The sequence below is a fragment of the Bos taurus genome, chromosome 2, assembly GCF_002263795.3.
Source record: "Bos taurus isolate L1 Dominette 01449 registration number 42190680 breed Hereford chromosome 2, ARS-UCD2.0, whole genome shotgun sequence".
Taxonomy (NCBI): domain Eukaryota; kingdom Metazoa; phylum Chordata; class Mammalia; order Artiodactyla; family Bovidae; genus Bos; species Bos taurus.
In genome coordinates, this window is record NC_037329.1 from 124,299,183 (window position 1) to 124,316,706 (window position 17,524).

Sequence of the window (17,524 nt, forward strand, 5' to 3'; positions counted from 1 at the left end):
TCTGAATAGACATTTATACAGAGAAGGCATACAAATGGCCAATAAGAACATGAAACTTGTTTGATATTATTAACCATCAGTTCAGTTCAGTTCAGTCGCTCAGTCGTGTCCAACTCTTTGCGACCCCACGAATCGCAGCACGCCAGGCCTCCCTATCCATCACCAACTCCCGGAGTTCACTGAGACTCACGTCCATCGAGTCAGTGATGCCATCAAGCCATCTCATCCTCTGTCGTCCCCTTCTCCTCCTGCCCCCAATCCCTCCCAGCATCAGAGTCTTTTCCAATGAGTCAACTCTTCGCATGAGGTGGCCAAAGTACTGGAGTTGCAGCTTTAGCATCATTCCTTCCAAAGAAATCCCAAAGCTGAGAATGGACTGGTTGGATCTCCTTGCAGTCCAAGGGACTCTCAAGAATCTTCTCCAACACCACAGTTCAAAAGCATCAATTCTTCAGCGCTCAGCCTTCTTCACAGTCCAACTCTCACATCCATACATGATCACAGGAAAAACCATAGCCTTGACTAGACGAAACTTTGTTGGCAAAGTAATGTCTCTGCTTTTGAATAACTGTCTAGGTTGGTCATAACTTTCCTTCCAAGGAGTAAGCGTCTTTTAATTTCATGGCTGCAGTCACCATCCGCAGTGATTTTGGAGCCCCAAAAAATAAAGTCTGACACTGTTTCCACTGTTTCCCCATCTATTTCCCATGAAGTGATGGGACCGGATGCCATTAACCATCAAAGACATGCAAAACCACAATGAGACACCACTTCATATCCACCAGGAGGGTTATAAACAGAAGACAGATAATAATGAGTGTTAGTGAATAAGTAGAGATACTGGAACCCCCATACACAGCTGATGGGAATGTAAAGTGGAATGGCTGCTTTGCAAAGCAATCCAGCAGTTTCCTAAATGGTTAAACATAATTACCATATGATGTGTATATGCTATACCCTCAGGAGAAATTAAAACATATGTCCATACAAAAATCTCTACATTAATACCCATAGCAATACCATTCATAATAACCAAAAAGTATAAACAATGCAGATGCCTTCCAACTGATAAATGTATAAGTAAATTATGGTATGTCTACACAATAGAATATTATTCAACAATAAAAAGTACTAAAGCATGCCACAACATGGACAAACCTTGAAAAAGTATGCTACGAGAAAGAAGCCAGTCACAAAAGACTACATATTATATGATTCCATTATATACAAAATGTCCAGAAAGGCAAATCTATAGAGACAAAAAATAAATTAGTGGCTGTCTAGGGCTGGAAGTATTAACGGGACATGAGGGGAGGGGTGGACTGCTAAAGGATACAAGCCTTCCTTTGAGGGAGGGGAAAATGTTCTAAAATTTATTGTGGTGATGGTTGCACAACTCTGTGAATATACTAAAAACCACTGAATTATACACTCTAATGAGCAAACTGCGTGAGATGTGATTATATCTCAATAAAGCTATTACCAAATTAAAAAGGCAATTCAAAAGATTACATACTGGGACATCTCCGCAGGTTTGGTGATTAAGAATCCGACTTCCAATGCAGGAGACATAGGTTTGATCCCTTGCCTGGGAAGATCCCATATTCTGCTGGGCAACTAAGCCCATTTGCCACAACTGCTGAGCCTGTGCTCTAGAGTCTGTGTGCCACAAGAGACACCACCACCATGAGAAACCCTTGCACAGCAAATAGATTATCCCCTGCTTGCAGCAATCAGAGAAAGACCGTGGGCAACAATGAAGACCCAGTGCAGCCAAAAAGAAATAAATACATGTAAATAAAGTGAATAAATATCATGCGAAGAATTGACTCACTGGAAAAGAACCTGATGCTGGGAGGGATTGGGGGCAGGAGAAGAAGGGAACAATAGAGAATGAGATGGCTGGATGGCATCACCAACTCGATGGACATGAGTCTGAGTGAACTCCAGGAGTTGGTGATGGACAGGGAGGCCTGGCATGCTGTGATTCATGGGGTCGCAAAGAGTCAGACACGACTGAGCGACTGAACTGAACTGAACCAAAGAAAAACCTAAAAGGTTATATACTGTATATATATATAATGTATGATTTTATCATCTATACAACATGTTTTAGAAATGAAGAACAGATTAATAGTTCCCACGGGGTTGGGGTGGAGGGACAGCAATGATACAAAAGGGCAAATCAAAGGATCCTTAAGCTGATTGAATTGTTCAGTATCTTTTGACTGTGGTGGTAGATACACAAACCAACACTAAAATAAACTGTATGGAACTAAATATACACACATACACACAAATGAGGACAAATGAAACTGGGTAAGTCTGAATAAGATCTGTGGATTTTGTCAATGTCAGTATCTTGAGAGTAATATTACACTACAGTTTTGCAAAATGTTACCATTGCAGGAAACAGGGTAAAGTGAAAAGGAAAATCTCTTGTATTTTTCCTTATAACCACATATGAATCTTTTATATGGCAATAAAAATTCAACAACAACCACAAAAATGCTGAAATCACAGAGTAAGAAAATCATTCTGTTCTCAGTCTCTCTTCTGATTAAACAAAAAAGTCTCCTCTGGTGCAGGTGTGCCATCGCTCATAACAGATGCTTTACCCTTTTAAACAAGAAAAAGCAGACCTCAGACTTAAATGCCCAGGTGAGAGAATCCAGCTAGAATTTAATAATATGCTTTTATTTTATGCTGTTTAGTTGTTTATTTTATCTAGATGATACAGTGTAGAATTAAGAACAGAGATTCTGAAGCCAGCCAGTCAAGAGTTCTAATCCCTTACTGTTCTGCTACTTACTAGCTGTGTGACTCTGAGCCAGTCACTTAACATCTCTATTCATGATAATCTGTACAGAGGTTACAGATTTTACACCTCATCTGTAAAATGGGTACTGACAAGAGTACCTAGATCATGGGGTTGTTGTGAGTTTTAAATATGACACACACACATGTGTCCTTCACAGAGTAAAGTGTTAGCTATCATCCTTTTCTTTACCATAACTGGGATGGAGCGAAAATCACAATGGTTCAGAAAGTTTGAGAAGCACAGAGGGAGGCCATACTACCCTCAGAATGTGCCCTTTGCCCCTCGGTTGCCCTGAGTCCATACTTGGGTATCCGGAGGAGGTAATGAAGCCAGGAAGCACCCACCTGCGCACTTGGTGCGGCTGACGAGGGGCGGCCCCGGACGGCCGGTGCCACCGTCTCCCGGGCGCGTGAGCAGCACGCTGATCTCGTACTCCGTGTCGGGGTCGAGGTGCCACAGCTTGTAGGTCTGCAGGCTGACGGCGTGCACCTCGGCCCACGGGCCGCGCGCCATGCGGTACTCAATCTCCTTTCGCACGATCGGCCCGTCGCCAATGATGGAGTTGGTGTTGAGCTGAATGATGAGGTAGGTGGGACCGGCGCGCAGCAGCTGCGGGGGTGCAATGGGGGTAGGGGGCTCTGCAAGGAGATGGGGGAAAGACGGAGCCAGACGGATGCCGCTATGAATCCCTGGCTCCCAGTTCCTCATTCTGCAACACCCAAAACCCCTAGAGCCCTCCTGGTCCCTCACCCCTACCCTAGGCTCCTCATGCAGCCCCCCAAGTCCTCGACTAGACTGCTTCCCCTCACTAAATGCCCAGGCCCTAAGAGACGCCGAACTCCAAAAGCCGACCTTGCCCCTCACCTCACACCTTCTCCCTCACTCCCTTCCAGATCCCGAAGTCCTCGCCTCTAAGGGCTGACCACTTGTCAGTTCGGGTCAACCCTGGGAGGCCCACAGCCCGATCCCGCCTCGCCCGGGTCACACCTTGACCCAGTCCGCACGCGGGCCCACCTCTCAGAGGGACCTCCTCCCCACCCTGACCTTCAATTAGGACTGGATCTCCCAGGAAATGACGCCCCCTCCGCGAGCCCGGCCCGGGAGGTCAGAGCACACCAGGAGTGGGACGCGGCCTTCCCTGCCCGTCCGCGGGCCACGCCCCATCGACGAGACTCCGCCCCCCAGTAGAAGCCACTCCCACCCCACCTTCGCCCGCCCCGCTCCTCGGAGGCCGACTGCTCGCTCACCCTTTACGATCAGCTCAGCGAAGTTGGAGACGCCCGCTCCACGCGGGGCCTGGGACACGCAGCGGTACAGGTCCTGATCCTCGCGGCTCACGGCGACCAGCGGGAAGGTGGCCAGGAAGCGCCGGTGACTGATGTGCCGCACGCCGGCCGCGGGCACCAGGGCCCCGCTCTGTCGCTGAGCCGGGAGAGGGACCAGTGGGTCAGGGGAGCCGGGGAAGAAGGGCCCAGATCTCAGTCTGACCCGGGCGAACGGAGTGGTAAACTGTCCTGGCCCCATTTCGCCATCCCGAAACTACCCAGGGACGTGTGGGATTCCTGGAACCAGCCCTGCCCTAAGAAGGTGTGGGGCCCGATTACGGGAATGTGGTCGCTCTGCCTTGGTGGCGGGGTGTGGTTGGAGACGGGGGATGGCGGGGAGGGGGGAACCTGGAGCCGCGCTCTGATGTCGGAAGAACGGGGCACTCAAGAGGGCAGAGAGCCTAGAATGAACCAGGACGCCTGTGTTTGGGCGCTGGAGAAGGACAGAAGGCCTCAGCCCTCCGCAAGGGAGCTTGAACTTTTCGTAAGAAGCTGGCTAAGGTCCCCCCAACACACACACACCCCGGGCACCCCCAACCCCCGCTCACCTGCAGAAGGAAACGCTCGGCCTCCGCTGCTCGGCCTGCCGCCATACACTGGAACGAGGCGTTCTGGCCCGCGTTGACCTCCACGTCGCCCAGGCGGGAGAAATGCGGGGCCTTTGCTGCCGGAATAGAGCCCTGGCGTAAGCTGGGCCAGCGCCCCCCTGTCGGCAGGAGCCGTGGCCGCCCTCACCCCTCACCTTGCGCCCCACGGGGCCAGGACTCACCGCAGGGGTAGCTGAGAAGCAGGATGTCATCTAGGCCCATGTAGCCCCTGCGGTCTGGGGAGACAAGGGCCTCAAACAGCACCTGGGGGAGGCAGGAGGGTCCCTGTCATCTGACATTTCTCCAGCCCTGCCCACAAGAGCCCCCTTTCAAGCTCTGCTCCAGCCCCATCCTCCCCAACAAGCAGAGGTCAGCCCCAGCTCACAATTACCCTCCATACCAAGCCAGCTGGTTGTGGCAGAGGGTGTCAGCACGCAGAGCTAACAAGGTCAAGGCCAGAGGTTCCATCCAACCCGGATGGATGTTACCTTCAAGCCGCAAAACTTGGCAGCCAAGACAGGGTTTCCAAGTCAGCACTATTCCAACGCACCCCTTCCCCAGTCACAAACTATCACTGTTAACAATGACCTCTGATGCTGAACCCAGACTGAACCATTACTGAAGAACCACAGACTGGCCACTGACCTTGACCACAGATGGACTCCTGATGCTGAACACTGACTAACTCCGACCTTGGCCACTTGGTTACCCTGACCTCACACTGACACCCCACTCTACCCACACTCCCAATCACACTCACCGCAGACTGAACCCAGCCCACCTGATATTCATTAGGCCAGAAGGTGCTGACAGCCAGTTCAGCCTGGTGCCACTGACGGCCGTGGGATCCAGTCATATTCCATACAGCACTGCCCAGGGGACCCCCATTGACACGCACATAAATGCCCAAGGTGCCCGGGCTGTGCCCATCCCGGCTGTACAGGAAGTAGCTGAACTGCACACAGTGGGTGTCATTCTCGCTCAGGCTCTGGAAGATGACATGGGCCCGCTGGCCTGGAGCATGCTGGGAAGCATTGACCACCAAGTAGGAGCCTGGAAAGAGAAGGGGAAGAGGCAGGAGCTGAGAACGTAGGGGAGGACCACGGTCAGGTGGGCACAGAGGAGGAGGCAGAAACAAAGGACTTCATGTGGAGTCAGGGGGCCTGAGTTCTGGTCCCAGTTCTGACTTATGGGATAAGTCCCTCCATTTCCCTGCATCCCTTTCCCAAAGGAAAGGCTTGGAGCAGCAACAAACACACAAATCTGGCTTTGTCAAAACCCTTTATTGCTCCTCACGTCACCCCTAATGACCTCCATCCAAGCTCCTGTTGGTCCGTGTCTTTTCCCACATACTGAGCTGTCCTGGGAGACAGGGACTATGACAGTCATCTCAGGAGTCAAGAGTCTGGCACATGACAGGCCCTCAAAGTCCACCTCTTCTGAAGCCCCCCCACCCCTGCATCCCCCTACGGGTGTCTGTCCTGGCACCTGGATCATTAATAAAGTGTGTATCACTCTCCCCACCAGCCTGTGGAGCTCCTCGGGGCTCCACTGTGTTGCCAGCACAGGTCTGCAAGCTGAAGGAACATACAGAACAGAGATTGAATGAAAGGACTCTAACTTCCCTTCAGGCCCCCACCCCCCTGAATCTAAATTCCTGGGATACAATTTCTCTTGATTTCAAACCTGGAGAAAGGCAATCCTGTCCCTTCCCCAGAGATCCAGGCTACACGCTGGGAAGGGGAGAGGGGGGAGTGGGGCAGAGGGGGAAAAGGGAGCTGGACTCCTCCGGACCTGGCTGAGGGATTATGGCCTCCCCTCTGTGGGGAGAAGGCCCCAGCAGCTGCCAAGAGGGTGCCCAAAGCCACGCAGGGCTGCCTCTTCCCAGGCTTGGCCACCGGCCAACACAAGCTCATTCAGATCCCAAACCACGAGGCTCCCTGCTCCAGGAGGGCTCTCCAGGGACTCCACTGGAGGGAATCGCATTCATCTGCGGGAGCCAGAAGCCTGTGAAGAAGGCAGCTCCTGCATCAGTCCTGGTGGGGTCGTAAACAAAACTCCAGATCCCCATCCCACCCAGGAAGGGATGCATCCCAGCCCCCAGCACAGTCTCTCTTGGCCCACGCCTCCATCCTCTCTCCTCTCCCTGTGAGCAGCTGTGTGTGCATCTCTCTCCCCGTTTCAATCTGACACTTTGTTCTTGCCTCTTCCTCCTGCTCCCTCTGCCTCTCTCTCTTCTTTTCCCTAGTTTTTTCTCACTCTGCATCCCTCCCGCTTCTCTCAGCCACTCCCTTCATCCCCATTGCCCCACCCTCTCTTCTCTCCTGCTCTCTGACTTCAACGATGAATCCCCCCTCCTCCCTTCTCTCTCCACCCCCAGCTCCCTTCCCTAAAATGTGACAGAGACTCCATCCATCTGGCTCACCACTGCATCCCTAGGATCCAGCCCAAGGCCCATACTGCATATGAAATTTCTCATCCCCTTTTCTCACTGGGTCTGTCTCTGGTGGTGTGGGGGAGACAGAGAAGCTGAACCTACACAAAGTGGTCAGGACTGTAAGAGGTGAACTCAAATCAGCCACCTTGGACCTGAAGGCTAACCCATCTCAGGCCAAGGCTGGGCCCTGGGGATATGAAGTCGGCCCACTCAGCATCCCTGCCATGGTGGGCACCTTGACAGCTCACTGTCACCCAGCTCAGACTTTGACACCTGCCAGGACAGAGGTCAAACAAGGAGCTAAGAGTCCTGTGAAGGCAGAGACAAATGTCCCATGGAGGGCAGAGTGTGAGCAAACGCACAGAAGCAGGGAGACACCAGAGGGCTCCAGGAGATGAGGCTGGGGTAGGAGGCCAGGCTGCAGAGGTCAGGTCGTGGAGGACCTCCCTCCTGCTGGCTTCAAGTCCTGGCCCCACAGTGAGAACCTTTGCTGTCCCTCCCATGCACTCTTGACAGCAGATGTGATATTGGCCATTCTGTGAGCTGACCAACAAAGGTCCTGGCTTCCTACTGTGACAGGGCCAAGGGGAGGGGCCTCAAGCTATCCAGTTCTGGGTTCCCCCAGCAAGCCCATTTGGTTTTCCTACTATGCTATGTCCTCTGATCCAGCCTTTATCAGTAAGAAAGGTGACAATCTGGCCTCCATCCATCTTATCCTCTTCTTAATCCCCAGTTGATTCTTTACCCAATGGCAATTGGTGGATCTTAGTAGTTAGGCCCCTCAAATATCTCCAACAATTGTTTCTAAGCATTCATTGAACAGGCCACCCCTGGGTTATGTACATTACAACACTATAAAATGAATTATTCTGTGCCCCATTTTACATTTAAGGAAATGGAAGCTCAGAGAAGTTAAGTGACTTGCCAGAAACCACACAGCAGGTAAAGTGATGAAGCCAGGATCTGAAGCCCAGGCTTCATGACTCAGTGCACTCGAGGCCATCATCAGGGTAGAAGGCCAGGACTAGGATCTATGCAATTAGTTTCCTGACTCCCAGTCCAGTGTTCATGAAGCCAAATGCTCCTCATCCTGAAATAGGGACTTGACAAGGCAGAAGCTGGGAAAGACCTGGGACTTGTAGGAAGAAAGGGGCAGAGGAAGGGAAGGTTTTACACACATCTAGCCCTCAGGGCGACTGCTCTGTCAGCATCTTGACGTCCTGGGGGACCAGGATTCAGTCACAGGGAGAAGGAAGCCTCCCTGAAGGTGGAGGATTTAGGAAGACTTGGCAGGAGTAAGGAGGATCCTGAGCTAAGCTGCCCCAGGAATAGCGGGAGGTGGGCTTTATCCTAGAGTTTACAAGGGTCTTTGAGGACTTGAAAACCTGCGCCCATTTTACAGGTAAGACTACCTGATGTACACCACTGGTCTGAGTCCGGGGACCTCCACATTCACAGTGTCATATGTGTCACTACAGAGCAGATGAGGCCCAGAGAGGTTACGCAATGGACCCAAGGTAACACAGCCAGTGGGTAGGCGGCCTGGCCCTGGAAGGAGACAAAGGAGGAACGGTGACTGAGGGTATAGGCTCACCGTGGGGCAGGTCCGCAGGCGCCCGGGTGCCGGGGTGGATCCGCACCTGCTCCCACTGGAAGTCGTCGTACTGGGCCTGGCTGTACTCGCAGGGCACCGCTGGGTCACTCGTCTCCTCAAAGGTGCAGCCAGCTGTGAGGGCAGGACCTGCTTAGCCCAGGCTGGAGTGGAGGTGCTGGCCCAAAGGTCTCCTGGGCTACCCTCCAGGTGCCCACATGGTCCCCTCCTACTCAGGCCCACCCTCCTCCCCTCCGTCTCCTCAAGCCATCCCCCAACTGCTCCCTCCAACAAAATGCTCCCTCCCCCACCCTCTCCCCCCACCAAGGCCCTCTTTCCATTGTCTCCTCCCCATGCCAAGACCTCCCACATTGCCCACCCCCTCCAGTGGTTCCAAAACCCCCTACAGCTCAACCACGCATTAAAGACCCTCCTCAGCAAAAACTGGTTGTTATTACTCTGTGCGTGTGTGTGTGTGTGTGTTTGTCACTCAGTCAAGTCACATGGCTACAGTTCCTCTGTTCATGGAATTCTCCATGGCAAGAATACTGGAGTGGTTGCCATTCCCTTCTCCAGGGGGATCGTCCCTACTCAGGGACTGAACCCAGATCTCATGCATTGAAGGCAGAGTCTTTACCATCTGAGCCACCAGGGAAGCACGTTATCATTATTACTATCCTTTAAAGTCTCACGACAACTCATGAGATCAGGACAAGAATTATCCCCATTTTATAGATGAGGAAACTGAGGCCCAAAAAGGCTAAGTGACTCCTTTAAGGTCAATCGGCAGGTCAGTGACAGAGGCAGGGTTTGAACCAAGATCTCCTGACTGATGGTCAGTGTTCAGCATCTTTGCAGAGAGAACAGAGAGTGGGCCCCAGGACTGGCAGAATCGATCACCCTAAGCCAGCCTTGATGGCATCTCCTTAAAAATAACAACAATTGATCATGTGACTTACAACAAGCCCAGCACAATGCTAAATGCTGAGTGTGGAGTCCCGTTTAGGCCTCGGCTTCTGAGTAGGCACCACTACTGCGTTACTTCTACTTGATGAATGAGCTCAAGGGATGCCCACCACCCAAAGTCACCCAACTGAGGTCTCTGCCTGCAGGAACATGGCAGGCAAAAACACTGTCATGTGAGGTCCAGGCACCAATGACTACAGGAAGCAAATTCCCAAGATTCTGAGCCACTATGCACAGTTTAAATAAGGAGAAGGGGAGGCAGGAAGAGGGGACGGAAATGGATGCTAGTCCTTCGGTTGGTAACGAGGTCCACGTATCTTAGCTGGCTCATCAAAGCCCCGACTTGGATCTAATAAACCTGAGAACACCACTGGTTCAGGAAGTAACTGGTGCTTGCACTCTCCCCTGAGCTGGTGCAGCGGTAAAGAATCCACCTGCCAATGCAGGATGATACAAGAAACTGAGGTTTGATCCCTGAGTCAGGACGATCCCCTGGAGGAGGAAATGGCAACCCACTCCAGTATTCTTGCCTGAAGAATCCCATGGACAGAGGAGCCTGGTGGGCTTGGACTGAGCACATATTGCCACCACTACCAGGGGTAAACCTGGGCATCTGAGACCCAGGAAAATGCCTGGATGAGCGGCCAGGAAGCAAACACAAATCACGCCAGGCCCTATCCAGCCACTGGTACTTCTCCCCACTTGACAGACGAGGCAACTGAGGTTCCAAGGGGTGAAGGAATTTGTTCACAGTATAAGGTGGTAGATAGGTAAGTGGGCTTTGGCATCAGACAGACTTGTGATTGCATCTTGACTCTGCAATGTACTGGTCCTGTGACCATGACCATTGCTCATCTTCAGCTTCTCCATCCACATGGGGGTTTGTTGAGGATTCAACACAGGGGTCCACTTAGCACAATGCCGGCACATGCAAGCACTCAGAAGACAGGAGCTCTGCACCTGAGCCGCCTGAGTAAGAGAAGCAGAATTTGAGCCCATGGTGATCCGAGGCTGAGGTCCACACTCCCCACCAGAAAAACCTTCACTCTGAGAAGGAGCAAATCTGAGCCCCTTCTCAGCCTCGAGGAGAGGAGGGATGAGCAACAGAGAGTAACAGGGATTGAATGCCACATGCCAGGCACAGCGGTGGGCAGCTGCACACATGGCCGGTGGCCTGACTTTCAGGAGGCTCTGCTGTGCCCTCTGCAGCAGGGGACCTCTCCAGGTTGTCACAGACCACGTGAAGCAGCCCCTTGAACTGACCCGCAAAAGCCAGGCATGCACAGGCTCACTGCTGTTGGGGGGGGGTCTCCCTTTCCTCTTCACGGACCCCATCAGGGTGTAAAATAAAGTGGACACGAGGCTGGCACAGAGTGGATGGCACAAAATAATAAAAGCCTCGCTTCAGAGCTGGGGCGGGACATTGGCTGAGCACTTTGCCTCTTTGCATGAAGAACTCTGGTCAGCATGTGCCCTGTAGCCTATGGAAGGTAGGTTTTAACCCCATCTGTGCTGGGGAGGCCTTGGCTCTCCCCCTAGAAAATGACCCATAGCACAGCACAGAGAGAAAACAAGGCCAGTAGAGATGGTCAGGGAGGGCTTCCTGGAGGAGGAGACAGCTGACTCCATTCACCCTGAGCTGAGTCTGTGCCTGAGGGTTTCAGTCAAGGCCTCCCTGAGCCAGATGAATTGCAATAAAGGGAACCCCAAGACCTAGTGCTGCTGGGGTTCAGAAGGACCTGGGGTTCAGGTCCTTCCTGTTCCCTCACAAGTAACAAGGCAGCTGTCCCACACATGTCACCCGTGGCCCTAGGGCGAGCCTGAGAATGCCAGCCCCCTGGCTTCCTCCCATCCATTCTAAGCCAGGCCAGGCCACGTGAGCTGTCAAGACTCCCAGACTAAGTGATCTGGCCAGAGGGACCCCCAGACTGTCTGACCTTAGCCAGGGTAACCTTCAGACTGCCTGACCCAGGTCAGTGACACCCAAACAGACAGACCTGAGCCAGTGGCCCCATCCAGATGACCACCAGACCATCTGACTTCAACCAGACTGACTGACCTCAGACCAGCTGACCACAGCCAGAGTGACCCCTGACCGCTATCAAATAATTCCAGCAACTGACCCCACCAGGCTGACTGACCCCAGCTGACTGTCACCACTCAGAGCATCCCCTTCCAGAGGCAGAAGGATTCCTCTCCCTGACCCATGTCCATCCCCAGTCCTGAGTTTCTGGGCCAGGCCCATTCCAGCCACGGTCCTTAGAGGGTAACAAATCTGGGGCCAGGCTCTCCATGGAGAGCCCCACCCTGACCTGGTCCCCAGCTCACCCTGGGATGGGAACAATCTGCCCTCCCAGATCCTGGGAAAAGCCCCCATCACCTCCAGTCTGGATGGCTCAGGAGCTATAAGTCCCAAAGCCAGGTCCCCGCCTCTGCTAGAGACCCAGCTCCTGCTGGGGGCCCCCAGCCCAGAGGGAAGAAAATAGATTAGACTTTGCATTAAGAGCAAGAATGGTCAGGAAATCCCTCCCGGCTCCATCGACCCAGACTTGGGCCCAGACATGCACACACACATCAATGCAACCATGAGGGCTGCCACCTGCCACCAGGACCTGCCGTGCCACTATCCCTCAAAGTAACTCACAAGGTAGGTACTATGATTATTCCCATTTTACAGATGGACACCAAGGCACAAGGAGGTGGAGGTGGCTTGCCCAAGGCCACATCTTAAGTCCGAGAAGCTGGGATTTAAGCCATCTATCTTCATTCAAGAAGACTGGCCACATGTGCCAATTCAGTTCCAGTCACAGGACATCCATCCACTGACAATACAAAGCAGGCCCCAGGTTGGCACCAGTAAAGGCACATGGATGCTTAAGACTCTGCTCTGCCTTCAAGGACTTCCTAGTTAGAGTGAGGTGAGGGAACAAGACAAAACAGAAGAGTCAAGGCCATGGTGGTGGGGATGGGGAGGTGGTCAGCGGAGGAAGGCAGGTGCAGGGGGAAGGTTTCCTGGAGGTGGGTGCATCTGAGCAGAGCCTGGAAGGATGGGTGTCACTGTGGCCAGCAGAGATGGAGAGAGGCGTTTGAGGAGCAAGGGGAAGTAGTGGGTAACACAGTTCATCCAGGACACAGAGAGGAGCCCTGACTGGCCAAAGCAATGGGAGATGAGACTGGTGGGCAGGAGGCTGAGGCCAGATCTAGGAGAGCCGAGTGCCAGAGCGAGAGGTCCGGCCTCGTTCTGAGTTGGGAAGACACAATTCGTATTGGAGCAGAGAAGCTCCTGGATTCAGATGAGACAAGTGATACATCCTATAAGCCACAGGTCCTCAACATTTTTGGGACCGGGGACCAGTTTCATGGAAGACAATTTTTCTACAGACAGGGCGGGAGGGTGGGGGCAGCGATGGTTTTGCGAGGATTCGAGCACATTTTGTTCATTGTGCACTTTATTTCTATTCTTATTACATCAGCTCCACCTCAGATCATCAGGCACCAGATCCCGGAGGTTGGGGACCCCTGCTATAAGCCATGAGGAGGGCAGGGGGCTTCTCCAGAGGACACTATAGGGTCAGAAGTGGGATAAGTTATCAAGGGGTCTGGAACCAGATGTCAGAAACCAGTGAGGAAGGGACCTCAAATGCCCATCCTGGACACAAACAGCACACGTTCCAAGCACACCGACAGAGATGCACAATGCACACGCGAGTGCATGCACACACACACACACACACGCTCAAATGTTCACACTCTCTTCCCCCAGCCTCATCCACGCTTTGGGGACAGAGTCTCAGCTGGGGACAGGGAGAAAACCAGACCCTTCTGTGGGTACAGCATCTCTGCCAGGGCCTCCCTGAGAGGGTGGGCTGAATCAACCCAGGACCCCCAACAGCTCCCCCAGCCTCAGCTCAAACTGGCCCAGCTACATTCCTCAGCTAATCTCCCCAATCTGGCAGGCGGTTGCCTGAGCAACCGTCAGCCACAATTTGGGAAGGGAGGATGATGGTTTGTCCACATCCGGCTGGGCTCTGGATGAGGTGATGTAAGGGGCAAAGCAACCTCTGCAAGAGGAACCAGAGTGTAGGAGGGGGTCTCCACCCCTCCATATGCATGTATTTCCACGCACAGATGTGTGTGTGTGTGTGCATGCACACACGTGCACATGCCAGTGAGAGTGATGGCCTGGTGCTGACTTGTGAGCACTCGACTGGGAGGCAGGAGGCCTGGGTCGAATTCCCACTGAGCCTCTAACTCCCTGTGTGACCTTGGGCAAGTGGCTTGCCCTCTCTGAAGCTCCACTTGCTCACCTATGAAATGAGAATGAAGATCTCGGTGACTTCTAAGGCTGCTCCACCTCTAGAATTCTGATCCCATTTGTGTGAGCATGCATGTGGGTAAGAATAACTTGAGGGCAGAGAGATGCTAGGGGGACAGGTATGTGAGGGGAGCACAGGTCTCAAAGTGTGCGTCTCCCAGGCAGCGCACTGTGAAGCTGTGGGCATGTAGGCGTCTGTTTACATGCGGGGGTACGGTCAGCAGCAAGTGTGTGCCTAAGGGGAGGCGAGTGTACGCGGTGGGTAGAGGAGAATGGTGCATGTGTGTGCGTGTGTGCCTGTGCGTGTGGGCACCACAAACATGGAAGCACCAGACTTCCTCCCCACCAGACAGGGAATGGTGCTCTGTGCCAACTATGGCTGCCAGCCAGCATCAGTGTTTTCCAAAGACCCTAGGTAAACAGAGTCTGTTTGCAATGAGATTTTTGTTCCCTTTGGTTTGTCAATAGAACATTCAGTTCCCAAGGGATGGCCCCAGGAGAAACAAAACTCCTCCCGACGGATTACAAATTTAGGGGCTGGCCTCATACCCTACCCCCGGCATAGCCCCAACCCTGGCCTGGGGAACTCAGATACAACCCCAAGGATAACACTGGCTCATGTCATCATCTGAAGCCACACCCCCTTTCTAGGTAGCCCAACACCACCCTGGAACCAACACAGACTCACCCTTGGACGTTCCTGCCCAACCTAGCCCCATCCCACGTTCTCCACGCCAACAACAGCTCCATCTCAGGCCTGTCTAACCTCCACCTCCTCCCTTCTTGAGGTCTCTTTGGCCTTTGAACACCATCCCCAAGCCCTGTGTATAGGAAAATACCAACCAAGGCTGGACTTACTGACGGCACAATCCCAGCTGGTTCCTTTCTCTCCATTTTTAATTGAAGGATAACTGCTTTACAAACTCATGTTGGTTTCTGCTGTACAACAACGTGAATCAGCCATAAGTATATATATTACATACGTATTACATATGTATGTATACATCATATGTATTAATACATGCCCTCCCACTTGAATGTGCCTCCCACCCCCATCCCACCCCTCTAGGTCGTCACAGAGCACCGGGCTGAGCCCCCTGTGTTATACAGCAACTTCCCGCTAGCTACCAATTTTACACGCGGTGGTTTATGTATTTCAGTGTTATTCTCTCAGGTCGTTCCACCCTTTCCTTCCTCCACTGTGACCACAAGTCCATCCTCCACATCTGTGTCTCTATTCCTGCCCTGAGGATGGGTTCATCAGGACCATTTTTCTAGATTCCATATATATACATTAATATGAGGTATTTATTTTTCTCTTTCTGACTTACTTCACTCTGTATAACTGGCTCTAGATTCATCCACCCCAGTTCAACTGACTCAAATTTGTTCCTTGTTATGGCTGACTAATATCTCATTGGAAAAGACCCTGGGAAAGATCGAAGGCAGGAGGAGAAGGGGAAAACAGAGGATGAGATGGTTGGATGGCATCACTGACTCAATGGACATGAGCTTGAGTAAGCTCCGGGAATTGGGGATGGACAGGGATGCCTGGCATGCTGCAGTCCATGGGGTCACAGAGTCAGACACGATTGAGCGACTGAACTGAATATTCTATTCATATAAATACCACAACTTCTTCTGATCCTGACCAACCCTACCCAGACTCAAAGACCATGATTCCAGTCCAGAAACCTGGCCCAGCCCACTTCACTGCTCTCCTGGCCCAGATCAATACAGCCAGACATTAGCTAGGGCTCCCTGGCACTGCTCCCCAGAGCCCTAAATAACTGATGATCAATTAATCAAGGGCAGGGCTGGCAGCAATATGCTCACTTTCTAATCACACAGCATTCAGCAGAGCTGCAACCAAGAAGATTACCCAGGGCCAGGCCACAGGGTGAGAAAGCTGAGGTTTACCCTCTACAGGAGCCAATACAGAACCCAACAGTGCCAGCATCCTTCCAGCTCTACTAAGAAGAGAAGGAAGTCAGCTACAGCAGAGGAAACTTCAGCCAGACCTACTCCCCAACTCCTGGATCAAAAGCACAGTAAGCCCCAAAATTAACAGCAGGGCTGCCCTATTGTTAATAAGGGGAAAAAATAAAAGACACTTGCTCCTTGAAAGAAAAACTATGACCAACCTAGACAGCATATTAAAAGCAGAGACATTACTTTGCCAACAAAGATCCATCTAGTCAAAGCTATGGTTTTTCTAGTAGTCATGTATGGATGTGAGAGTTGGACTATAAAGAAAGCTGAGCACTGAAGAATTGATGCTTTTGAACTATGGTTTTGGAGAAGACTCTTGAGAGTCCCTTGGACTGCAAGGAGATCCAACCAGTCATTCCTAAAGGAAATAGGTCCTGAATATTCATTGGAAGGACTGAGGTTGAAGCTGAAACTCCAATGCTTTGGCCACCTGATGTGAAGAACTGACTCATTGGAAAAGACCCTGATGCTGGGAAAGATTGAAAGCGGGAGGAGAAGGAGATGAGAGAGGATGGATGGCATCACCGACTTGAGGGATATGAGTTTGAGTAAGCTCCGGGAGTTGGTGATGGACAGGGAAGCCTGGCTGCAGTCAATGGGGTCACAAACAGTAGGACACGACTGAGCAACTGAACTGAACTGAAGGGGAAGACATGGGGCAAGGCTGGACTCCAGAGGCAAAGGGCTGAAGGGAGGGCTGTTCTGTGCAGAGGTTCAGTGGGCAAAGAGTCCATGGACCCTGGTAGTACAGACACCCTGTGTCACATAAAACCACAGTGCAGTCCAGTGCTTAAGACCCCGCACTTCATATGCAGGGGATGTGGGTTCGATCCCTGGTCAGAGAACTAAGACCCCACATGCCACATGGCATGGCCAAAATATTTTAAAATAATTTTTTTAAGTGCAGAGTAGAGAAGCAGAGGGCTATGCATGAACATGTGCAGTGCAAAGACCTGGATTTCCAATGGTCCCATGGAGAGAGAGGGCTACGTGACCCCAGTGTCGGGGTGCAGTGCAGCAGTTCCACACTGCACAGAGGCGGAATGCTGTTACACAATGCACGGGAACAGAGCCAGGGTGCACAGACCTCACACGGCACCAGACACAGCACAGCAGGACGGGTCGGTGCCATGACGCACCGGAGAGGTGCCCCATCCATCGTGGCCATGACCCAGAGCTGCTCGGAGGCACAGTGCACCAGTGAGCAATTAGAGGTACACTGGGCTGGCACTGGGCACCAAGGGATAGGTGTATAGAAGAACACCAAGGGGGTCCACCCAAGCTTCACTAGGCTTGGCACATATTGGCGCTCCATGAATCCTCACCGAAAGGATGTCTAGAGGAGGCAGGCTTAACACACAGATATTTGGCAAAGAGAAGGACATTGTGCAGTGCAGAAGGAACTGCCGGTGCTCCACACAGTCCCAAGGAGCACAGAAAGTGTAGACTCGAGAGCAGGGCGAGAAAGTGACACCGAAATGGAATGTCGT

At 52.3% G+C, this 17,524-nt stretch overlaps 1 protein-coding gene across 4 annotated transcripts in view; it reads right to left on the bottom strand.

Moving 5' to 3' along the window:
• Positions 1–17,524, bottom strand: part of PTPRU (protein tyrosine phosphatase receptor type U) — an 88,495-nt gene that overhangs the window by 61,999 nt on the left and 8,972 nt on the right. For all 4 annotated transcript variants that reach the window (XM_005203219.5, XM_024976169.2, XM_024976162.2 and 1 more), the window contains exons 2-7: positions 8,765–8,896; positions 5,515–5,786; positions 4,916–4,997; positions 4,695–4,810; positions 4,069–4,243; positions 3,166–3,459 (exon numbers count right to left, since the gene is read on the bottom strand). In XM_005203219.5, the coding sequence (XP_005203276.1) occupies positions 3,166–3,459; positions 4,069–4,243; positions 4,695–4,810; positions 4,916–4,997; positions 5,515–5,786; positions 8,765–8,896 (1,071 nt within the window). The remainder of the gene's footprint in view (positions 1–3,165; positions 3,460–4,068; positions 4,244–4,694; positions 4,811–4,915; positions 4,998–5,514; positions 5,787–8,764; positions 8,897–17,524) is intronic.